The 26264-nt window shown below is 43.1% G+C and overlaps 2 protein-coding genes across 4 annotated transcripts in view; one reads left to right on the top strand and one right to left on the bottom strand.

Moving 5' to 3' along the window:
* The window catches only part of wwc1 (WW and C2 domain containing 1), a 65620-nt gene extending 50350 nt beyond the window's left edge, over positions 1-15270 (bottom strand). The window contains exons 1-5 of one of the 3 annotated variants that reach the window (XM_084074000.1): positions 14561-15270; positions 14465-14488; positions 13508-14272; positions 4494-4603; positions 739-942 (exon numbers count right to left, since the gene is read on the bottom strand). In XM_084074000.1, the coding sequence (XP_083930126.1) occupies positions 739-942; positions 4494-4603; positions 13508-13626 (433 nt within the window). In that variant the 5' untranslated portion in view covers positions 13627-14272; positions 14465-14488; positions 14561-15270. Of the gene's footprint in view, positions 1-738; positions 943-4493; positions 4604-13507 lie in introns of all 3 variants that reach the window. The other 2 variants (XM_084073999.1, XM_084073998.1) reach the window with 2 other exon arrangements.
* Positions 15271-23342: 8072 nt separating this feature from the next.
* Positions 23343-24878, top strand: LOC311057471 (signal peptide peptidase-like 2A; the record flags this gene model as incomplete). The annotated part of the gene is made up of 1 exon (XM_084074428.1): positions 23343-24878. One exon carries the CDS (start codon positions 23343-23345, stop codon positions 24876-24878), a length of 1536 nt encoding a protein of 511 aa, XP_083930554.1.
* Positions 24879-26264: the final 1386 nt, after the last annotated feature.

Genomic DNA, 26264 nt, shown 5'->3' with positions numbered 1-26264 from the left:
GTAGATCGGCTATTTTTGTCAAAGAGGTATAGGTGTAGAGGGAAAAAAGAGCAGACCAAGTAAACAAAAAAAAGTATACTTTACTTGAGCACCTGCCCCTCAAAATGTCTGTGCACGCCACTGGTTATATCTGTTATATCTGACCCTAGACCTGTTTATATACAGTTAGAAACATAAATATACATATTAATGCGTAGGAGGAGGTGTACTTATAGACGGGTTTCCGAGCGACGTCATCACAGAGCAGAATGCGCAATCTGCGCATGCCTGGGGGTAAGGCGCGTTCGAAAATACAGCCCTGAGCGGCAGTGAGCGCACTGGCCAATACAAACTAATAGGCGAGTGTGCTCCGGTGCGTAATTTCCAAACGCACCCATAGGCTTCCCCCCGCAGCTGCGCGGTCATATTCCTCTCATGTTTACTAACAGGAAACCCGTCTATAGAAGGTATGGGAGGAGGTGTACTTATAGAAGGTAGAGGAGGAGGTGTACTTATAGAAGGTATAGGAGGAGGTGTACTTATAGATGGTAGAAGAGGAGGTGTACTTATAGAAGGTACAGGAGGAGGTGTACTTATAGAAGGTATAGGAGGAGGTGTACTTATAGAAGGTACAGGAGGAGGTGTACTTATAGAAGGTAGAGGAGGAGGTGTACTTATAGATGGTAGAGGAGGAGGTGTACTTATAGAAGGTATAGGAGGAGGTGTACTTATAGAAGGTATGGGAGGAGGTGTACTTACAGGAGGTGTGGGAGGTGCTCTTGTCTCTCCAGGTGTGGTGCAGGGAGGTGAACTCCTGCTGGGCCAGCCTCAGTCTCTGCTCCTTCACCTGGAAGAGCTCCCTCTGGGCAGACAGCGCCTCCTGTGCCACCTCCAGGTACTGCCTCAGCATCACCTCCTGCTCCTTCTGCCACTGAGCCCGGGGGTCCTCCAGCTGGGTCCTCTCTGAGGTCAAAGGTCAATACATTACACACAGAGGGTCCTCTCCGAGGTCAAAGGTCAATACATTACACAGAGGGTCAAAGGTCAGAGTAATGGTTATCTGGGAACCCATCGTCAAATAAAAAGGACAAACAGCGCCCTCTGCTGTTTGTCACTTATTCATTTGACTCTGGGCGGAGCTGAACGGACGACCGGGGGTTTTGGTCTGCCCTCTGCCCTCTGCCCTCTGCCCTCTGCCCTCTGCCCTCAGCCTTTCACTTCCGGTGGTGTGTCGATGTCATACATGGGCAACTGGCGGCCCGGGGGCCACATGCGGCCCACACCTTCACTTAATGCGGCCCACAGGTTAATATCAGAATACTGATATATTATTGATTTCAGCTGTTATGATTCATAACATGACCCGCTTTAATTACTATATTAGTAGTAGCTTAATGACTAGTATTAAAATTCTATTGTCTTTTTTATGTCCAATGTATTTGTATTTAAGTTCATAAAGTTAACATAAGTATAACTAAATGCATTTGAAATTAAATAAAAATGTTACTTTTCAGGATTTTTTTTTTAAAAAGCAAAAAAAAATCTGGATTCCAATTCAAAAGTAGCAAAAATAGCAGATCTACAAGCTCAAAACGCGTCGCAGCGCGACACGTTTTGAGCTTGTAGATCTGCTATTTTTGCTACTATTATGTGACATAGAATGGCCCGACAGTATAGTAAATGCATTGTGGCCCTCTGGAGTGAGTGTGGAAATATAGTGGCCCTCTCCATCATCAAAGTTGCATCACCCCTGGTCTATGTTTTCATTCCCACTAACAACATTTCTCCACAGAACAATAACACCACTTCTCCCAGAGAACATGGATGGTTTTGGTTATAAGCCCACTATATTATAATTATATTATATATTATTATTTGGTTATAAGCCCACTATATTATAATTATATTATTATATATTATATATTATTATTTGGTTATAAGCCCACTATATTATAATTATATTATTATATATTATATATCATTATTTGGTTATAAGCCCACTATATTATAATTATATATATATTATTATATATCATTATTTGGTTATAAGCCCACTATATTATAATTATATTATTATATATTATATATTATTATTTGGTTATAAGCCCACTTGTTTCTATGATGAAAGAGCAAGTTAAAATGTTACTAACTCTTTGTGGTTTCGGCTCAGAGGACGCTGTTGTTAAATGGGTTTGGGTTTGTTTCCAGTGGGGAACGAGCCGCACACATGTAAATCCCGCCCACTACATTTGATTGGGTAAAGCGCGGCCTGCTTCCTGATTTGATGGCACGCCCACTTGTAGCCAATGTGCACGGGTTCTTAACGCTGATACCGACAGATTCAAGCGCAGCGATGGATCTGTTCTGTACTAACTTAATGGAGTTGTGGTCCTCCTACAAACTTAAAGCTAGGGTAAGTGATTTGCAATTATTCAAATAATTGCAAAATGGGTCTATGTTCTGATAGTGCTCGTTACTATAGAGTGTCCTGTCCATATAACAGGGTCCCCACACATTTTTAGCAATGAATTTCCAAAACTTTTCCAAAACTTTTCCAGAATATTTAGCCCAATTTCCAGGCCTATATAACAATCATTCAGCGCAATAATGTGTCTCTTACTCCTATGTACAATGCCCAAAGATAGGCAGTGTAGCAAAATAATAAAAAAACAATAAAAAGTGTTTGGGGGTGGGGCACAGCCGCGAAACCTCGCTCAAATAGACCCTGCGAGTGAAAATAGGAGGGGTGGACGACGTCGTTGCACGGTTCGTTGACGCTCGCGGTAGGTCAGGACGGTCTCATTCAAAAACATGTATTTTAATGAGATTTCATCGCCCGCTCGCGTCGCGTCACGTCGCATCGCTGGCAGTGCGGATGGGGTGTTACACAGCCTGTTCGGCGAAAAACTACTTATGTTACGTATTTCGTGTAATGTTATACATCTTTATGAAAAGGTTTTGTATTAAAAAAAATCAATAGCCAAAAACAATGCATAGCCAAATATTTTTCCAGGACCCTTGATAAATTCCAGGACCTTTGATGAAGTTTGATCAATTCCAAACCTTTTCCAGTACTGGATTTTTTTTTTTTTAATTTCAAAATATTTCCAGGAATTTCATGACCGTGGGGACCCTGATATAAGGAGTCTCCATGTCTCTCCAGCTCCTTATAAAACAGAAAATGCATTTTCGTTTAATTTCCAATTTTATCCAATCAGGATAGAGAACTCAATCAGGATATAGATTAAACAAGTGAAATTGGAAGTGATGACACTAAGAAATGAGCAGGCAAAATTGGAACTGGAACACTATAAAAATGAAGCTTAAAATGGGTACTTTCTCCTGATTGGCTGAGATTGTGACACCTACCAGGAAATGTATTTTCTGTTCATTAGCTGAGAGAGACGAGGAGACTCCTGTTACTGAACAAACACTCTATAGCAATGATTACTATCACAATATAGATCTATTTAACACTGTTACTGAACAAACACTCTATAGTAATGATTACTATCACAATATAGATCTATTTAACACTGTTACTGAACAAACACTCTATAGCAATGATTACTATCACAATATAGAGCTATTTAACACTGTTACTGAACAAACACTCTATAGCAATGATTACTATCACAATATAGATCTATTTAACACTGTTACTGAACAAACACTCTATAGTAATGATTACTATCACAATATAGAGCTATTTAACACTGTTACTGAACAAACACTCTATAGTAATGATTACTATCACAATATAGATCTATTTAACACTGTTACTGAACAAACACTCTATAGTAATGATTACTATCACAATATAGATCTATTTAACACTGTTACTGAACAAACACTCTATAGTAATGATTACTATCACAATATAGATCTATTTAACACTGTTACTGAACAAACACTCTATAGTAATGATTACTATCACAATATAGAGCTATTTAACACTGTTACTGAACAAACACTCTATAGCAATGATTACTATCACAATATAGTGCTTTAACCTTTTAACAAAATACTTTAATGAGTTGTGGTCTACATAGTAAGGGCCCACAGTGGGTCCTCTCTCTAACTTACTGGAGTTGTGGTCTACATAGTAAGGACCCACAGTGGGTCTCATTAACTTACTGGAGTTGTGGTCTACATAGTAAGGGCCCACAGTGGGTCCTCTCTCTAACTTACTGGAGTTGTGGTCTACATAGTAAGGGCCCACAGTGGGTCCTCTCTCTAACTTACTGGAGTTGTGGTCTACATAGTAAGGGCCCACAGTGGGTCCTCTCTCTAACTTACTGGAGTTGTGGTCTACATAGTAAGGGCCCACAGTGGGTCCTCTCATTAACTTACTGGAGTTGTGGTCCTCTCATTAACTTAATGAGTTGTGGTCTACATAGTAAGGGCCCACGGTGGTCCTCTCATTAACTTACTGGAGTTGTGGTCCTCTCATTAACTTAATGAGTTGTGGTCTACATAGTAAGGGCCCACAGTGGGTCCTCTCTCTAACTTACTGGAGTTGTGGTCTACATAGTAAGGGCCCACAGTGGGGTGGAAGACCTCTTCCCATCCCACTGGCAGCTCGTCTCCGATACAGTCTGCGAACGTCAGGGGCTTGGTCTGCCTGCACACACACACACACACACACACACACACACACACACACACACACACACACACACACACACACACACACACACACACATTAGAGTATTGGATAGAACTTGTATTTAACACACATTACATTGTTAATCACAATTGTCTGTTTGACTGATAATTAATTACATTTAACGATGATGAAAGCCTTATGGACCCCCATGGACCCCCATTACATACTGTACCCCCCCCCCCCCAGTAACTACGACAACCTGTCCAGATCCTCCACACACACACACACACACACACACGGCTGTGGGGGTGAAACTGAACTGGTTCTGGTTTCAGCTGAATAATTAAACACTCACGGAAGACCACCAACCCCCCCCACCACCCCCACCCCCACCCCCCCCCCCCCCCACACACACACACACACACACACACACACACACACACACACACACACACACCCCATTGATGGACATTAAGAGAGAGAGAATGAGAGAGAGAGAGAGAAAGAGGGAGAGGGCGTTCTGGGAGTTAAGTGAAAATATATTAAATACAATTAAATACATGTTTGCATAAATAAAATATAAAATATAATTAATTAATAATGAACCGATATTCACAACCAATAACCCACTTATAATACATAATGGACACACACACACACACACACACACACACACACACACAGTTGTATAAATTCCATCCAGTGAATTTATGAGACTTCTCCAAGCCTCAAGGTCCAACTGTACCTCTCTCTCTCTCTCTCTCTCTCTCTCTCTGGTATGTGACAGATAACATTCCATTCACCTGACTCTGTGTGTGTGTGTGTGTGTGTGTGTGTGTGTGTGTGTGTGTGTGTGTGTGTGTGTGTGTGTGTGTGTGTGTGTGTGTGTGTGTGTGTGTGTGTGTTGTGATAGTGACCAGCTAATACACAACTAGCAGCACAACTTATACCATTATTATTATTATTATTATTATTAGGGCTGGGACTTTAACTGATTAATTACAGAAAATTAACGCGATTAAAAAAATTAGCGCATTTTCATTATTTTTTTTGCACCTTCTCACTGGACGAGTTTCAGGCGTACCAGTGCACCAACCAACAGAAAACAAACCCCAGTGCACGCAATGGGAGAAGAAGTTGATCAGACTGCTTTGCTTGGCCCAGTGGATGGGAAATTTAGATTTAAAAAACTCTGATGGAAGCGTGGACCTGAATCTCTGAACCTTGATAAAGGAAACAGCTATATTTTGTTGCTTAAACTTATGTATTCACTCATTGATTCATATTTTGTTGCTTAAACTTATGTATTCACTCATTGATTCATTCGTATACCAAAATCAGTTTGAACTGAAAAACAATTGCTTCTCAGGTCAAATATTGATATGCGATTAAAATGCGATTAATTTTGATTAATTAATTACAAAGCCTTTAATTAATTAGATTATTTTTTTAAATCAAGTCCCAGGCCTAATTATTATTACTCTCCGTAGGAGAGTTTTGTTTTCACTTTCTAAATATGACACACCGATTGGTCAAGCCTCACGTGACACGTGACAATACGGTGAAATAATGTATAAATACATGGCGTCACTTTGACAGTGTCTCTGCCACTGTCAAAGTGAGGTAAGACAGGAACCATCACGAAATGGCTGCATGGCTAATACATAATTGGCAAATAGGACAGATAGGACACTTATATAGACAGGAGGGATATGACACTTACACAGACGGATAGGACACTTATACAGACAAGACGGATAGGACACTTATACAGACGGATAGGACACTTATACAGACAGGACGGATCGGACACTTATACAGACAGGATGGATAGGACAGTTAGAACATAAGAATTAGAACATTCCCAACATTCCCAACACAAGTCTGGTAAGAGTGAGGTAAGACAGGAACAATCACGAAATGGTTGAGAAATGGCGGATACTGTAACAATTGGATAGGACACTTACACAGACAGGACGGATAGGACGGATAGGACACTTATACAGACAGGAGGGATAGGACACTTATACAGACAGGACGGATAGGACACTTATACAGATAGAACATTCCCAACATTCCCAACAGCGGAGAGTTGTGCTCCGAGGAGCACTTTTTCTAGTTATTATTATTATTATTATTGTTTATGTCTGTCTGCCTGTCACCACCATAGCACCATGGGGTCATGATCCTCTGTCTCCTGATGCCCTGAATATTTCACATTGGCCTGTTATAGCGCCACCAGGAGGCCGATTTTAGCAAAACACATGTTTTTATATTACTCCTACAGATTTTGTCCAAACATCACGTCTCTGCTTCTAGTGACTGATATTGTCCTTCTAATGAATGTTAGACTCATTAAAACACACGTCTCTGCTTCTAGTGACTGTTATTGTCCTTCTAATGAATGTTAGACTCATTAAAACACACGTCTCTGCTTCTAGTGACTGATATTGTCCTTCTAATGAATGTTAGACTCATTAAAACACACGTCTCTGCTTCTAGTGACTGATATTGTCCTTCTAATGAATGTTAGACTCATTAAAACACACGTCTCTGCTTCTAGTGACTGATATTGTCCTTCTAATGAATGTTAGACTCATTAAAACACACGTCTCTGCTTCTAGTGACTGATATTGTCCTTCTAATGAACGTTAGACTCATTAAAACACACGTCTCTGCTTCTAGTGACTGATATTGTCCTTCTAATGAACGTTAGACTCATTAAAACACACGTCTCTGCTTCTGGTGTCTGATATTGTCCTTTATTTGGTCCGATTATGCTGTGGGGACCTTTTTTGGCGCTCGGGGAAACAAACCCTGATCTGACGCAGATCGGGCTTTGATCGGCGATATATTACTCACTGTAAAGGCTCTGCGAGAGGATGATGATCTGATGAGGTCCTACAGTGTACCTGCTCTAATGCTTAATGATCTGATGAGGTCCTACAGTGTACCTGCTCTAATGCTTAATGATCTGATGAGGTCCTACAGTGTTTACCTGCTCTAATGCTTAATGATCTGATGAGGTCCTACAGTGTTTACCTGCTCTAATGCTTAATGATCTGATGAGGTCCTACAGTGTTTACCTGCTCTAATGCTTAATGATCTGATGAGGTCCTACAGTGTTTACCTGCTCTAATGCTTAATGATCTGATGAGGTCCTACAGTGTTTACCTGCTCTAATGCTTAATGATCTGATGAGGTCCTACAGTGTTTACCTGCTCTAATGCTTAATGATCTGATGAGGTCCTACAGTGTGAACCTGCTCTAATGCTTAATGATCTGATGAGGTCCTACAGTGTACCTGCTCTAATGCTTAATGATCTGATGAGGTCCTACAGTGTTTACCTGCTCTAATGCTTAATGATCTGATGAGGTCCTACAGTGTTTACCTGCTCTAATGCTTAATGATCTGATGAGGTCCTACAGTGTTTACCTGCTCTAATGCTTAATGATCTGATGAGGTCCTACAGTGTGAACCTGCTCTAATGCTTAATGATCTGATGAGGTCCTACAGTGTTTACCTGCTCTAATGCTTAATGATCTGATGAGGTCCTACAGTGTTTACCTGCTCTAATGCTTAATGATCTGATGAGGTCCTACAGTGTTTACCTGCTCTAATGCTTAATGATCTGATGAGGTCCTACAGTGTACCTGCTCTAATGCTTAATGATCTGATGAGCTCCTACAGTGTGTACCTGCTCTAATGAATGTTACACTCATTGAAAACAGCATGTTAGGCTGCAGAGCACAGAGGAAGAGGAGAGTTTACACTGTGACATTTTTATCTACACTGATTTACAGTGAAGGACACAAACACTGCAGAGACCAGGAAAACATGACAGTGAGAACAACCCACACACACACACACACGCACACACACACACACACACACACACACACACAGCGGAAGAGCCGAAAACATTTATATTTTTGTGTCAAATTTTACAGTAACACAAAACAAATCGTTATTTAAATGCATTTAATAATATTTAGCAAAAAACAGTGCAGGGAGCTCCTACATTTAACAGCATTTCTTATAAATTGAACTGAAATATTCAACAGAGCTATAAGCCTACATTATGCTTCGTCGCATAGTTGTGAGCTTGTAGTTCTGATACTTTTGACTCCGCACGGTCTGAAACCTGTGACCTGTAGAAACCTGTGACCTGTAGAATCATGTTACCCTGGGCCTAGGAGCTGTCTCACAGGAGTCTCATCTGAGACACATCCTAGGGTAACGGCATTCTACAGGTCACATGTTTCAATATAACAGCCGTTATAGGTTCGCTGGAATGTTGAATTTCTCTGCAGCCATGTTTAGTTTCCCTAAGACGATCTAATAATACCTTATTATTATTATTATTATTATTATTAAGATGATCTAATAATACCTTATTATTATTATTATTATTATTATTATTAAGATGATCTAATAATACCTTATTATTATTATTATTAAGATGATCTAATAATACCTTATTATTATTATTATTATTATTAAGATGATCTAATAATACCTTATTATTATTATTATTATTATTAAGATGATCTCAAAGCGGTTTAGTTGTTCTTAGCCTGATAATGATGTAGTTGTTCTTAGTCTGATAATGATTTAGTTGTTCTTAGTCTGATAATGATTTAGTTGTTCTTAGTCTGATAATGATTTAGTTGTTCTTAGTCTGATAATGATGTAGTTGTTCTTTAGTCTGATAATGATGTAGTTGTTCTTTAGCCTGATAATGATGTAGTTGTTCTTAGCCTGATAATGATGTAGTTGTTCTTAGTCTGATAATGATGTAGTTGTTCTTAGTCTGATAATGATTTAGTTGTTCTTTAGCCTGATAATGATTTAGTTGTTCTTAGTCTGATAATGATTTAGTTGTTCTTAGTCTGATAATGATGTAGTTGTTCTTAGTCTGATAATGATGTAGTTGTTCTTAGTCTGATAATGATTTAGTTGTTCTTAGTCTGATAATGATGTAGTTGTTCTTAGTCTGATAATGATTTAGTTGTTCTTTAGTCTGATAATGATGTAGTTGTTCTTTAGCCTGATAATGATGTAGTTGTTCTTTAGCCTGATAATGATGTTGTTGTTCTTAGCCTGATAATGATGTAGTTGTTCTTAGTCTGATAATGATGTAGTTGTTCTTAGTCTGATAATGATTTAGTTGTTCTTTAGTCTGATAATGATTTAGTTGTTCTTAGCCTGATAATGATTTAGTTGTTCTTTAGCCTGATAATGATGTAGTTGTTCTTAGCCTGATAATGATGTAGTTGTTCTTAGTCTGATAATGATGTAGTTGTTCTTAGTCTGATAATGATTTAGTTGTTCTTAGTCTGATAATGATGTAGTTGTTCTTAGTCTGATAATGATGTAGTTGTTCTTAGTCTGATAATGATGTAGTTGTTCTTAGTCTGATAATGATTTAGTTGTTCTTTAGTCTGATAATGATTTAGTTGTTCTTTAGCCTGATAATGATTTAGTTGTTATTTAGCCTGATAATGATGTAGTTGTTCTTTAGCCTGATAATGATTTAGTTGTTCTTTAGCCTGATAATGATTTAGTTGTTCTTTAGTCTGATAATGATGTAGTTGTTCTTTAGCCTGATAATGATGTAGTTGTTCTTTAGTCTGATAATGATTTAGTTGTTCTTTAGCCTGATAATGATTTAGTTGTTCTTTAGCCTGATAATGATTTAGTTGTTCTTTAGTCTGATAATGATTTAGTTGTTCTTTAGTCTGATAATGATTTAGTTGTTCTTTAGTCTGATAATTATTTAGTTGTTCTTAGCCTGATAATGATTTAGTTGTTCTTTAGTCTGATAATGATTTAGTTGTTCTTAGCCTGATAATGATGTAGTTGTTCTTTAGCCTGATAATGATTTAGTTGTTCTTAGCCTGATAATGATTTAGTTGTTCTTAGCCTGATAATGATTTAGTTGTTCTTAGCCTGATAATTATTTAGTTGTTCTTTAGCCTGATAATGATTTAGTTGTTCTTAGCCTGATAATTATTTAGTTGTTCTTAGCCTGATAATGATTTAGTTGTTCTTTAGCCTGATAATGATTTAGTTGTTCTTTAGCCTGATAATGATTTAGTTGTTGTTTAGCCTGATAATGATTTAGTTGTTCTTAGCCTGATAATGATTTAGTTGTTCTTAGCCTGATAATTATTTAGTTGTTCTTAGCCTGATAATGCTCTTACGATAGACTTCCTTCCGTCAGTGTAAAGGAAAGTTAGCAAATTAGCAGATAATATATTTTCTGCAACAGTTTGTCACCGAGGGTGAAAATAACATCAGTAGCAGCTATATAGCTACAGTGTAGCTTTTTTTTTTTTTGCTTACCTTTTTATCCCACGATTTTGTAACCCTATTTTTAACACCCAGTGCCAATTGTCTATGTAATCCTGGGCACTACCTTCCCTCTGCCAACCTAGGGAGGCCAGGGCTGAGCTCATGCCTCCTTCAATGCATGAGAACCTACTGACTTTCTTGTCACCTAACAGGGAGGAGTTTCCCCGGTAGGACGTAGCTTCTTGTCACCTGACAGGGGGGGAGTTTCCCTGGTAGGACGTAGCGTGTGGAAGGAACACGTTATTCCAACCAGTTCCTTTCCCCTCCATCAGGCGCCCCGGCTGACCAGGGGGAGGCAGTATAGAGACCAGGATTACTGCATGTTTTTGTGAGGGTACCTACCCTAGGAGACACGGGGAGAACATGCACACTCCACACAGAAAGGCCCTTTCGCTATAAAGCTACAGTGTAGCTTTATAGCTGCTACTGATGTTATAGCTGCTACACTATAGAACAGTGTATGACAGAGAGAGTGCTATACTTCTCCATACAACGGTGTGAGGCAGACAGAGTGCTATACTTCTCCATACAACAGTGTGAGGCAGAGAGAGTGATATACTTCTCCATACAACGGTGTGAGGCAGAGAGTGCTATACTTCTCCATACAACGGTGTGAGGCAGAGAGTGATATACTTCTCCATACAACGGTGTGAGACAGAGAGAGTGATATACTTCTCCATACAACGGTGTGAGACAGAGAGAGTGATATACTTCTCCATACAACGGTGTGAGACAGAGAGAGTGATATACTTCTCCATACAACAGTGTGAGGCAGAGTGATATACTTCTCCATACAACGGTGTGAGGCAGAGAGTGCTATACTTCTCCATACAACGGTGTGAGGCAGACAGAGTGATATACACTTCCTATGTGAAAGACCTGCGGACCCCCAGACAGGGGACTTTCAGCATTAAGGCTGGACTGGGACAAAACATATGACACTGACATTTAATTGTCTCCACCAGGCCGAAAGGCATGGCAAGAGAGCATGTTTTACACCCTGTCCATCCGTCCGTGTGTCCGTCTGTGAACAGCTAATCTCCGGCACTGTTGGCTTGATCGCAGCAAAACTGTGCACACACACTTCCTGGCTGCCAATTCAGAACCTCTCCCCCAATGTTTTCACATGGGCCTGTTATAGCGCCACTAGGAGGCCGCATTTTGCAAAACAGATTTTTTGACAGTTCTGACAGTACGCAAATCGGTACACAGTATCTCTATAGTCATAAAACTAAACGGGTCTTTCAGATTTTCCATATTCCATCCTGATTGGCTAAGAATGGCTTCCAATGTTTGCAGGAGTGCTCCGTTTTGAACAAAATGCCTCAAATCATGAACACAGCATGCGATTTCCATGAAATGTTGCACATACATTCCCACTAGGCCGAGGAAGAAATGACACTTGAAAATTTCAAATCAGCCTCATGATGGCGCTATAACAGGCCCATTCGTGTTTTTACCTATAACTGGGGAAGCAAACGTAACACCAGTGCGCAAGGAAAACGGGGTTTGTGTCTGCCTTCAGCGCATCACTTCCGGTTGGTGCGACTATGTTTTCATTCCCACTAACAATATTTCTACATGGAACACTAACACCACTTCTCCCAGAGAACATTGATGGTTTTGGTTATAAGCCCACTTGTTTCTATGATGAAAGAGTAAGTTAAAATGTGAATATCTTTCCGTGGTTTTGTCTGCTCCGAGGACGCTATTGTTAAATTAGTTTCGGCTAGTTTCGAGGGGGGACGGGTGGACGGACACGTGAATCCCACCCACTACATTTGATTGGGTAAAGCGCGTGAAACCAATGCGCACGGGTTGTCAACGCGGCTACCGACAGATTCCAACGCAGAGCAGAATCTGTTCTTGAGAGATTAGGCTAAGATTGACGCTTGCAGGAGTGGCCTGTTTTGAACAAAATGCCACAAATCATGAACGCAGCATCCGATTGTGGTGAAACTTTGCACGCACATTCTCACTACATTGAGGAAGAAATACCACCCTTTCCACATTGCCCTGTTATAGCGCCACCAGCAGGTCTAATTTAGCAAAACACATTTTTGGAACAAAATGCCTCAAATCGTGAATGCAGTGTCGGATTACCTTCAAAGGCCTGAGAAGAAATGGCAACCTTTCCACATTGGCCTATTAGAGCGCCACCAGGAGGCCATGATAACCTACATGACCTGGCGGAGACCTGTGCTCCGAGGAGCACTATTTCTAGTTTCCTATCAAACCAAGTATAGTCTGCACACATGCTGGACCCCTGAATATACTAGAACCCTGAATATACTAGAACCCTGAATATACTAGAACCCTGAATATACTGGACCCCTGAATATACTAGAACCCTGAATATACTAGACCCCTGAATATACTAGACCCCTGAATATACTACTAGACCCCTGAATATACTAGACCCCTGAATATAAGTGAATGAATCCCCAAATCCACTTTAGAAAGGCATGTGGCGTACCCTTGGGGATCCCCTACACACACACACACACACACACACACACACACACACACACACACACACACACACACAGTAGGGGTCCTACCTGTCTCGGGGGTCTATCCAGCTGGTGCATTGGTTGACGTGATCGATGTAGTAAACCTTCCCGTCAAAGTCTATGGCTTCCTCCCAACCCTCAGGTAATGGCAACTCCTTCCTGGGCATGTCAGGCTACATGTACACACTGTACACACTGTACACACTGTACACAACCGCTCATATGGTTCAATGTTCTTCATCTGCTGATGGTTCAATGTTCTTCATCTGCTGATGGTTCAATGTTCTTCATCTGCTGATGGTTTAATGTTCTTCATAATTATGCTGATGGTTCAATGTTCTTCATCTGCTGATGGTTTAATGTTCTTCATAATTATGCTGATGGTTTAATGTTCTTCATCTGCTGATGGTTTAATGTTCTTCATAATTATGCTGATGGTTTAATGTTCTTCATAATTATGCTGATGGTTTAATGTTCTTCATCTGCTAAAGGTGATTCAGGTCAATGTTTGAGTACAAAGTCCACATGGAAGTTGTTTTACATTAATGTTCCTCTTATTAAACATTCTATGAAATAGCAGAATCCATCAGAATCCTGTGTCTGGCTTCTAGAGGACTGTTGTCTCCTTCATCATCATCAGTAACATCTGTGGTTCTGGATTATTGTATTATTATGAATAAAGAATAATCCATAATGTCGCCTTTTGGACACATTGTTGCTTTTCATTCAGTCTGAATGAACTGAAGAGTCACATCAATCAGTGGATCAATCGATCTGTGGGAACCGTTTGGCTACAATGTTGCACCTTCACAACTACACACCTACACACCTACACAACTACACAACTACACACCTTCACAACTACACACCTACACAACTACACACCTACACACCTACACACCTACACAACTACACACCTTCACAACTACACACCTACACACCTACACAACTACACAACTACACACCTACACAACTACACAACTACACACCTTCACAACTACACACCTACACAACTACACACCTACACACCTACACAACTACACACCTTCACAACTACACACCTACACACCTACACAACTACACAACTACACAACTACACACCTTCACAACTAGAACTAGAAGTTTATGTCCATGTTTTCAGGGAAATGTATGTATTTATTTACACATAAGTTCATTATATTATAGTTTAATTCCTCTGTGTGTAAACTATCAGTAGGAAGGTTTATTATTATTATTATTATAAACACATAATCGCATTATTTACAACAACTTGTCTTTGTTGTTTCTCTGAGTTTGAAGCTTCGATTCAAACCTTCCTACTGCTGTATGTATGTATGTAGGTCCACTTATAAGTCCACCCAACAGCTCCACCAAACAGCAGGTCCTCTTATAGGTCCACTAAACAGCAGCTCCGCCAAACAGCAGGTCCACCAAACAGCAGGTCCACTAAACAGCAGCTCCACCAAACAGCAGGTCCACCAAACAGCAGGTCCACCAAACAGCAGGTCCACTAAACAGCAGGTCCTCTTATAGATCCACTAAACAGCAGGTCCTCGTATAGGTCCACTAAACAGCAGGTCCTCGTATAGGTCCACTAAACAGCAGGTCCACTAAACAGCAGGTCAAACAAACCGCTTCGCCTCTAAACTTGTCCGGAACTCAGAACTCAGGAGAAACGGATCAGATGCGTTTAGAATAAAGTAGATCTGTATAGTATGTTCTATAGATCTATATATCTACATATAATACTCATACTGTGAGTACTATAATACATAATAGATCCTTTACGATCCTTTAGGATCCACCGCTTGATGCAAAGAAACAACCAACCGGTCTGAGAAACACACACACACACACACACACACACACACACACACACACACACACACACACACACACACACACACACACACACACACACACACACACACACACACACACACACACACACACACACACACACACACACACACACAGGCCTCCATGTTCGCTAGCCTAGCAGCCAGTGTTGCCAGGTCCAGGAAAACAAGCCCCAAAAAGAAGAAAGTTTACCATTTTTTTCGGAGGAGTTTTTTTTCGGGGTGTGTGTGTGTGTGTGTGTGTGTGTGTGTGTGTGTGTGTGTGTGTGTGTGTGTGTGTGTGTGTGTGTGTGTGTGTGTGTGTGTGTGTGTGTGTGTGTGTGTGTGTGTATAACTAAATGGAAAAAGGCATCATGTTCTAATACTAAAGTAATGGAGGTCTAAACAGCTCCATCATGTCCTCATACTATTGATTGATTGAATACTTTATTTATAAAGACATGGTAAAAGTACATGGAAGTACAAATCACAATCCAAGGTCCTCTAAACTGGATCGCTCATAAAAACACTTAAGTCTTATTTAAAATGAGATCCCCACTCACTCACATCATGATGACGTTTAAGAACACAGACAGATATACACTACTATGCAGAACGTCATACAATCAGCTTACAGGTTAAAACTGCTATGAAAAACAAGAAATATGTACAATCTAATGTGTTCTAAACTAAACTGAAGGTGTTTGTGTCAGACAGCTTTTTATACTCAGCTGAGTCAATGAGTCAATCAAGTGTGGGCTCTACCATGTTACAGGTGACCTCAAACATGTTCTAAAACCCACATAAGCGACATCACATTCCATTAGACATCTGTATCAATACCCAGGTCAATAAATAGAACTTATGCACCTTATTGCACAATAAACCACAATATTCTTAGCAGCGTTTCAACAAACAACACAAAACCCCCCTCTGCCATTCTACTGTGGTCCAGTCCAAACCCATTATGGTGCTCGGGCACCCTGGAACAGAACAGAAGCACTAAGTATTAACTCACAATCAAACATCACATATATGTTTACATTATATTGTATTGCACCGAATATAATGTGCTGAATATATATATATATATATATATATACACATACATATATACAAAAAGCACATTTTTGCATCGAGGTGCTCTTCCTGTTCCCTTGGCAACCACCAATATGTACAAGTGACTTTACAGAAAAACAAGCCCAAAATCGCTTATAATAAGCAGACATGGCAACGCTGAAGTAGGGCGGGGCTTATTACACCACGTATGAGCAGAGGGCGCGCGCGCACACACACACACACACACACACACACACACACACACACACACACACACACACACACACACACACACACACACACACACACACACACACACACACACACACACACACACACACACACACTGCCCCCTTGTGGTGCTGTCCTCATCCTGCGATTTATTTCCTACTTTATCTTTCTAATGGATCCTATGTTAGTAAAGCCTGATAAAAGATCTGAGTAAACTTGGTCAATTATCAACATTCATCATTTGACAAAACACCAACTCTAAGATGATCTTTTCATACTTCTGTCATTGTATTAATGTTTATTTATTTGAACAACCACCTTATCGGCCATGTGGTTCCATAGTGTAGCGGTTATCACGTCTGCTTTACACGCAGAAGGTCCTGGGTTCGAGCCCCAGTGGAACCAGTTAATCTTTTCATGTAGGAGCGAACAATGCAAGGTTTGTTTATAACATTATTATATTAATAACATTACATTACCAATAATTACATTACCTATATTACAATGGAAGTTTTGTTTATAACATGTTGTTAATTAGTACCTGTGGAGACATAACAATATCAATTACATTACAGTACATTTATATTTCAATTTGTTCTTTCTATTGGCTTGCACACCGGAAAACGGCAAATATTAAAAAATAATACAATAGTGAATTGATCTTGTAGTTTTAGTTTAATTTATAACTAGATAAAGAAGCTGGATATTAAAGAACATTCACAACGGGAGCGAACGCCTCTGTATTTAATCCAGTATTACTACCCTCTGGTGGGCAGAAAGGGGGAGGACATGCACACACTGTCTTGTTAAATTAAATTAAATAATAATTTGAAAGACTAAATGTTTGAAGGATGTTTTCATAACTTAGTGAACACTGTAAACATCCTTCAAACAATGTAAACATCCTTCAAACTACTGTGTACTTTGCACACAGTAGTTTAAATGTACTTCACATTCACAGCAGAGGAAGCCATGAACCAACCCAACCCCAAGACTTTGATCTTGTTGCTGTTGTAGTTTATAGAGATGACTATTAATCGTAATTAAGGAACTCATAACATATATAATGTTATCAGTAGTTTATGGAGATGACCATTATCAGTAAGTAAGGCATATATAATGTTAGCAGCATATACCGTATATATCTTTATAGTATTATTAATAATAATATAAAGTGGAGATGCCGGGGATTGAACCCGGGGCCTCATACATGCGAAGCATGCGCTCTACCACTGAGCTACATCCCCACGTGACACATAGTGCGTTCCGGTGTGGTTCTTATATTCTCCACATCGCGGCGACACAACATGAGGCGTTGTGTTTACAGCGTTAGAAGAAAATAGCAGAGCTACAAGCTCACCGCGACGCGTGGTGAGCTTGTAGATCAGCTATTCTTTTCAGCTCGACTTCTCTTAACTTTTCCCCCATTTTATTAAAGTTACAACATTAAACGCCCTCTAGTGGCTGTGGCTGTCTATCACAGGTGTTCATGCAGCAGTTTTAACATTTAAACAAAGACAAAGACTCACATTCTGGACGTTTTGAGTCGTTTATTCGTTCCCGAACCGACAAAACTCCTTTTAGAGGGGTATATTATTATTAGAATACGGAAGCTTTGTGGATTAAATGTTATTAAGTTAGAGATCAGAACTGGTGTCATTTTATAAAACGTTTAATTTTGGTGTTTTGTGGTAAAAACATCAACCTCTCGTCACCAGGTCTAGACATCCGGTCTAAAGTCCGCCTACTACATCCGGTCTTTTTCACGTACACAGACATGGACAAACCGTATCCGCTCTAGACCGGATGTGCGAGTTTCCGGTCCACATGAGAAAGAGCCTGTCAAAGGTTTTTGAAGCATGTTGCGTAACCATTGGGCATGCGCTGCGATGGCCGAGTGGTTAAGGCGTTGGACTTGAAATCCAATGGGGTTTCCCCGCGCAGGTTCGAACCCTGCTCGCAGCGAAGCTATGAATAGCTTTTTATTTATCTACTAATATTTATCACACTATGTACTGCAGGGTACCTGACCCAACGTCTGGACACAATTATTATCATCCCACTGAGCATTTTTTGGTCTATTATACGTCTAAGGGGTAGGCTAAAACAGGGTTATAATTGGTCTACTGGTGAAAGTTTTTTAGCGGTCTAGCCTAGACGTTGATTAGCTGTTTTTTAAACGTCTATTTATAGACCGTCTATATTATAGACGTTGAAATGACGTCTATAATATAGACGGTCTATAAATAGACGTTTAAAAAACAGCTAATCAACGTCTAGGCTAAGCCTAGACCGCTAAGCCTAGACCGCTAAAAAACTTTCACCAGTAGACCAATTATAACCCTGTTTTAGACGGACGTCTAATAGACGACTATTGCTCAGTGGGATAGTACTTGGACGTCATGACGTCCTAACAACAGGGATCTCCATATATGGGCATAAAAGGGACACAGACAGATTTATACATTTTTGATTTATTTGATTTGCACATTTTTTGTATACATTTACAGGACATGTTAGTTATTTCCGAGGGAAACATTATGAGATAGTTGTTGTGGCTTATGTCAGAACCTCACCGTTTACATTACATAAAATAATAGTTGTTTAATATTAAAAGCAGAGTCCCCCACGGATTTTGAGACTTCTTTTGTTATCTGGTCGATGTGTTTTTTCCAACAGTATTTTTCATCTATCATTATTCCCAGAAATGGGGTGGAGGCTACTCTACTTATTTCAACTAGACCATACCCGGTCGACGCATCCGTGGGGGGATGTGCGCACATGATCTGGCAACCCGGGAGGAAGTTCGTCCCATAGCTGGGCAGCCCCGTAACCATGGCGACATTCTTTGACACAAAAGCGCTAATAAGAAGCTGAGATTTGATGAAATTGAAAAACGGGCTTCACAGTTAAGTTCAGATGGTAATCACGTCGAGCAAGTGGTAACGGGAGGGCTTTGGAATTGCCACTCGGCTGTGGTGGAAGGCAAAGCTGCTTTCATCTCAGCCTATGCATCCTTGCTCTCCCTCAACTTCCTTGCTCTGACTGAGACCTGGATCCCACCAGAAAACACTGCTACGCCCGCGGCTCTGTCAGATGTGTACTCTTTCTCTCACACTCCCAGAGCCGTGCGGATAGGTGGTGGTGCTGGTCTACTAATTTCCAGAAAATGGAAATACTCTCCTGTCTCACTGTCACAATTCTCTCCTACCTCCTTCGAATTTCATGTGGTCACTGTCTCTCATCCAGTCAAGCTCACCATTGCAGTTGTTTATCGCCCACCGGGCCCTGCTGGTGGCTTCCTGGAAGAGCTGGACACTCTAGTCTCTCACTTCCCTGTCGATGGCTCTGGATTCATCCTTCTGGGTGACTTCAACCTCCCGACTGAGAAGCAGCGAGACCCACTCCTTTCGTTTCTCGACGCCTTCGACCTAGTTCTCTCCCCATCTCCCCCTACCCACGAGGCTGGCAACCAACTGGACCTGATCTTCACCAGATGCTGCTCTACAGCTAACCTGTCCGTCACTCCTCTTTCCAGTGAAAAGGTTAGAAAAGGTAAGAAATTATCTGATCACTACTTCATGTCCTACTCTCTCTCTCTCTCCTCTCCCCCCTCACAGCCCCTCCCTACCCACATGATTTCCTCACGTCGCAACCTTCGCACACTATCCTCCACTGATCTCTCCTCCTCTGTTCTCTCTGCTCTCCCTGCCCCTGAATCCTTTGCTCTTCTATCCCCTGACACCGCCACTGATCTTCTTTTCTCTACCCTATCCTCTTCTCTAGACCATCTCTGTCCCCTCACCACCAGGCCTGCACGCCAAACTCCACCTGCCCCCTGGTTGTCGGACTCAGTGCGTACTGAGAGACGGAGCCTGAGAGCGGCTGAGCGCAAATGGAGAAATGGCAACCTCCCGGAGGACCTTCTTACCTTCCAAACTCTCCTTTCTACCTTTTCCTCCTCTCTATCAGCTGCTAAAGCTGCTTTCTTCTGCACTAAAATTCAGGCTTCTGCTTCCAACCCTAAAAAACTATGTGAAACTTTCTCCTCTCTCCTGCAACCACCTCCCCCTCCTCCCTCCTCCTCCCTTCTCCCTGACGACTTCGCCAACTTCTTTGACAAGAAGGTGAACGATATCCGATCCTCCTTCACTCCTCCCCCGGCTGATGCCCTGCGCACTACCCACACCTGTCTGCCTTCCACCCCTCCCTCCCTATCTTCATCTACTCCTCCTCCCTCTCCCCCACCCTCTCTATCCCACTTCTCTCCCCTCTCCTCTAAAGAGGTCCTTCTCCTTGTTACCTCTAGTCGCCCCACCTCATGCTCCCTGGACCCGGTCCCATCCCCTCTGCTGCAGTCCTCTGCACCTGAACTCCTTCCCTTCTTAACCCACCTTATTAACACCTCTCTGACGTCTGGCTACTTTCCCTCTGCTTTCAAGACTGCCAGAGTCACCCCCCTCCTGAAGAAACCGACACTTGACCCCTCTGAGATCAAGAACTACAGACCGGTTTCCCTTCTATCCTTCCTATCTAAAACTCTCGAACGTGCTGTCTTTAAACAACTGTCTTCCTACCTCCACCAGAACAACCTCCTGGACTCCAACCAGTCGGGGTTCAAAGTGGGTCACTCGACAGAGACTGCCCTCCTGGCAGTGACGGAGTCGCTCCATGCCGCTAGAGCGAACTCTCTCTCCTCCGTCCTGATCCTGGACCTGTCTGCAGCGTTCGACACAGTGAACCACCAGATCCTCCTCTCCACCCTCGAGGGGATGGGTGTCTCAGGCTCTGCACTCTCCCTGTTTGCATCCTACCTGACGGGTCGCTCCTACCAGGTGATGCTGAGAGGGTCTGTGTCAGAACCACACAGGCTCACTACTGGGGTTCCCCAAGGCTCGGTTCTGGGTCCTCTTCTTTTCTCTCTCTATACTACATCTCTTGGTGCTGTCATCCACTCCCATGGCTTTTCCTACCACTGCTATGCCGATGACACCCAGCTGATCCTCTCATTCCCCCCCTCTGACACACAAGTGGAGGCACGCATTGATGCTTGTCTGGCTGACATCTCGGAGTGGATGTCGACGAACCACCTGAAGCTCAACCTGGACAAGACCGAGCTGATGTTCATCCCGGGGAAGGGCTGTCCTCACCGAGACATGGCCATCACCATTGAGAATGCTGTGGTGACGTCAACTCGGACTGCGAAGAATCTGGGTGTGACCCTGGACGATCAACTGTCGTTCTCGGCTAACATCGCATCAGTGACACGGTCCTGCAGATTCCTCCTCTACAACATCAGGAGGATTCGCCCCTTCCTCACGGAGAAAACAGCCCAGGTGCTCATCCAGGCTCTTGTCATCTCCCGCCTGGACTACTGCAACTCCCTCCTTGCTGGTGCTCCGGCATCAGCCATCAGACCTCTGGAGCTTGTTCAGAAAGCTGCGGCTCGTCTGGTGTTCAACCGCCCCAAATTCTCCCACACAACTATCCTTCTCCGTTCTCTGCACTGGCTCCCCGTAGCAGCTCGCATTCAGTTTAAAACCCTGGTGCTAGCCTATAGAGCAGTGAAAGGAACAGCTCCTTCTTACCTCCGGGTTTTGGTCAATGCCCACACCCCTGCCCGACCACTCCGGTCTGCCACCTCGGGGCGACTGACTCCCTCGCCACTCAACGGTCCTTCTGGTCGATCGACACAGTCACGACTTTTTTCTGTTCTGGCCCCACAGTGGTGGAATGAACTTCCCACTGATGTCAGGACAGCAGAGTCACTGCCCATCTTTCGCCGCAGGCTGAAAACCCACCTCTTCAGGAAACACTATCCTTCCTCTCTGCCTGGCCTACTTGTTGTTAACTAGTTGTACGAACTCTTGTTTTATTTTTGTATTGTTTTATTGGATCTTGTTTAGTCAATACACTTATTTGTTTTAGCTCGTGCTCATTTGATTTTGCCATTTTTGTCTCATCTGTTTAAGAAAGTAGGTAGCTGATATATTGCACTTTTACCTTAGCGCTAGGTATACTCTTGGTTGCTTGTTTTTGCAGGAAATGTACTTAAAACTTCTGGTGATTAGTAGTTTTCATTCCCTACCTATGTTGAATACACTTATTGTAAGTCGCTTTGGATAAAAGCGTCTGCTAAATGACTGTAATGTAATGTAATGTAATGGTCAATGGCTGTGTGCAAAATCAGAGCAATTGGTCCAGCCACTGAGGAGAACCGGCTAGCTTCACCGGGTTGAATTACTTCCTACCAGGAAATATTATAAATGTAGTGTTTTTTATGTTTATTAATGTTTATTAAGTTGGATATGAGTACTTTCTCCACCACTGCGTTGTATAAATCATCGTGTAAATCGACGTTGTCATGGCAACAGTTTTTGTTTGTGTGTGACGTCAGACAAGAGTTTAATGAGCTTAAATATTGAATACAAGGAGCTGTTCTGTCAAAAGCACCTTTAGACTGTCTTTATATATGTATGTTATATATGAGCATCTGACAGAGACAGAGACAGAGGACAGACAGACATGCTAGACAGACATACTAGACAGACAGACAGACATAAACGGACGGGACAGACAGAGACAATAAAGCACATAAAGTATTCTGTTGACAACGATGAAGAAGACAAAAGTCACACAGTGATTCAAACCAGGCGTCCTTTCCTACTTTCCTACTTTCCTACTTTCCTACTTTCGTGCCAACGTTTGTTTATAAATCCGATCGGACTGTCTGAGCTGGTGAACGTTCCACCAACATGTCAAACATCAAACTCATCCTCGTTCTTCTATCCGTGATCTTCTTGTCGTCGCAGATGAGCTGCAAAGAGGCGATATTACAGGTTTCAAACGGATCGTCTTCAGGTAAAGAGTATTGCCTGGATTATGATCCCATGTGGAGCAACAACCTGTCAGAGACTCTGGAAGACGCCGTGGAGCATCGTCTGGCCGACCTGACCCGGAACCCGCTGTGCAACGTATCCTCCGCGGTCCGTCCGGAGGAGGTGAAGGGCGCCGCCCTGGTGGTGACTAGGGGCCGGTGTGGGCTGGTCCAGAAGGCTCGGGTCGCCTGGGATCTGGGGGCGTCGGCTCTGCTCGTCGCCGGCAACGGCACATCGATCCCTTCTCTGTCGGCCAACGAGCCGCGCCTCCCCCTGCTGTCCATGTGGTACGGAGACTTCCTGGACGCACGCCGGCTGTTTGGCGGAGGCGGCGGGATGCGAGCCAAGCTGTACGCCCCCCCGCCGCCCAGGCTGGACCCCAGCCTGCTCGTCATGCTGCTGATCGCCGTGACGACGGTGGTCCTGGGGGGATACTGGAGCGGGGCGGCCGAGAGAGAGCGCCTGGCCGAGGTGGGAGGAGCTTCTGGCACCGGAAGAGGAGGAGGAGGAGGAGGAGGCGCTGAAGACAAAGAGGAGAGCTTTGACTCTCCTCTCCAAGTGCTCCTCCTGGTGGCCATGCTGTGCGTCATGCTGCTGCTCATGTACTACTTCTACGACGTCATGGTCTACGCCGTCATCGCCATGTTCTGCGTGGGCTCGGCCGGCGCTCTGTTCGGCTGCCTGGACGCGCTGATGGACCGGCTGGGCGTCGGCGCGCCGCGCCTCTCCGTCCGCCGGCTGGACGTCTGCGTGCGCTCAGCGCTGCTGGCGGCGGGCTGCGTGGGCGTGGCCGCCGTCTGGGCGGTCTACAGGAAGGAGACGGCCTGGATCTGGATCCTGCAGAACGTCCTGGGCGTGGCCTTCTGCTGCGTCTCCATCAAGACCATCCCGCTGTCCAGCTTCAGGATCTGCTCGCTGCTGTTCGGCCTCCTGCTGGCGTACGACGTGTTCTTCGTCTTCGTCACGCGGTTGTTCACGGCCGACGGGGTGAGCGTCATGGCCCAGGTGGCTCTGGGCCCTGGGGGCGGGGCCGCGGCGGCCGAGAGGCTCCCCGTGGTGATGTTGGTGCCGCGCCTCCTGGCCAGGAGCCCGTGCGGGACGGGGTTCTCCATCCTGGGCTACGGGGACATGGTGGTCCCGGGCCTGCTGGTGGCCTACTGCAGCAGGTTTGACCAGCGTATCGAGAGCTCCGGGAAGGTTTATTTCGCATCCTGCTGCGTGGCTTACCTCCTGGGCATGCTGGCCACGTTCGCCGCCATGCTGCTGTCGGGGGAGGCCCAGCCGGCGCTGCTCTACCTCGTGCCCTCCACCCTGACCGGCGCCGCCCTGGTGGCGTGGAGCAGGGGCGAGATGAGGAGATTCTGGACGGGAAACACCGATGAGAAAGAAGAGGAGCTGACCACAGCTCCATAGATGAATTTTAATTTATTAATTCATGAATGAATTCATGAATTAATGATAAGATTGACTGATGAGCAGCAAGGAGCCATCTGCTGGACATTTATACATTTTCTTACTTTTTTTTTTTACGAAACAAACAAAAAAGGAACCTCCAACCTCCAACCTCCAACCTTGGACCACGCCCATAGACCACGCCCATTTCTGCCTGACGAGACATTTTTAATTTTCTTCAAAAACGTTTTGTTTTTTCCACTACAACAGATTGTGTCCAAAACTCACAAATCTGCCTGAAGACGTCATGTGATGAAGATCTATCGGTCAGATTCCATTCCAATTGGCTGCCAACATTTGCGGGAGGGGACCGTTTTATGCTACAAATGTGCACTGTTGCAGAAATTAGAATCCCCGATTCCCCCCCAACAGAATAGTTATTTTCTTTATTTTATTTGTTTCAAACATCATACAAGAAAAAGTCACGATAAAACAATAATAAAAGGTCAATTTGAAACAAATCCAATAATCTCAATGGGCCTAGAACTAAAAATAATGATAAATGGTCTTCAGACTGGGCTCCTTCATTGGGTAGTGAAAGGATCCAGCAGGCGTATAGGTGGGCAGGCCGGCCAGGCTCACGGGCCTCACTGCCTCATGGGCTTCATGGCGAGATGCCCCTTTACCCGAGGTCTGTGCCACGGCCTCTTGATCAACACCGTCTGCATTTATCACTGAGTGAGTGTGTGTGTGTGTGTGTGTGTGTGTGTGTGTGTGTGTGTGTGTGTGTGTGTGTGTGTGTGTGTGTGTGTGTGTGGGGGGGCTCCACAGCCGGGCTAGCTCTTTGTGTGCTTTAAGCAGGAGCCTAGGTAGAGTAGACCACTGTCCCACGGGGACGTGTTCCAGCAGGGCCCAGATGGTTGGCGTGACCGTCTGGGCACCTAGAGGCTGATAATATCCTGACAGCGTGTCTATAGACTGATAAAAAATCTTGAAGTAAAATGTGAAATATTTGAGGATTTTTGAAACACTTTAACAACACAAATCGGTACGGGTCTCCCTGGCACAAAACATTTTCAAAAGGTTAGGGACAAATACATATTCATTTGAGGGTCCATGACATAAACATAATTGAGAACCACTGGTTAAAATACATTTTAAATTGTGAAGCAAGTCCAAATAATCAACTACACTTTAGAAAAAAGCCCCAAAAACCGCAACCTCCAACTACCAATATTTACAAGGTTTAGTCTCTCTGCCTGGCCTACTTGTTGTTAACTAGTGATTGATTGATTGATTGATTGATTGATTGATGTACTTTATTTAGTAAGACATGAGAACAACAGTACATGGAAGTACAAATTCACAATACAAGGTCTACTAAACTGGAAGACTCATTAAAGCACT

The sequence above is a fragment of the Gymnoscopelus microlampas genome (assembly GCF_963454915.1).
Source record: "Gymnoscopelus microlampas genome assembly, chromosome: 12".
NCBI classification, from domain to species: domain Eukaryota; kingdom Metazoa; phylum Chordata; class Actinopteri; order Myctophiformes; family Myctophidae; genus Gymnoscopelus; species Gymnoscopelus microlampas.
This window is presented reverse-complemented; position numbering and strand designations above follow the sequence as displayed.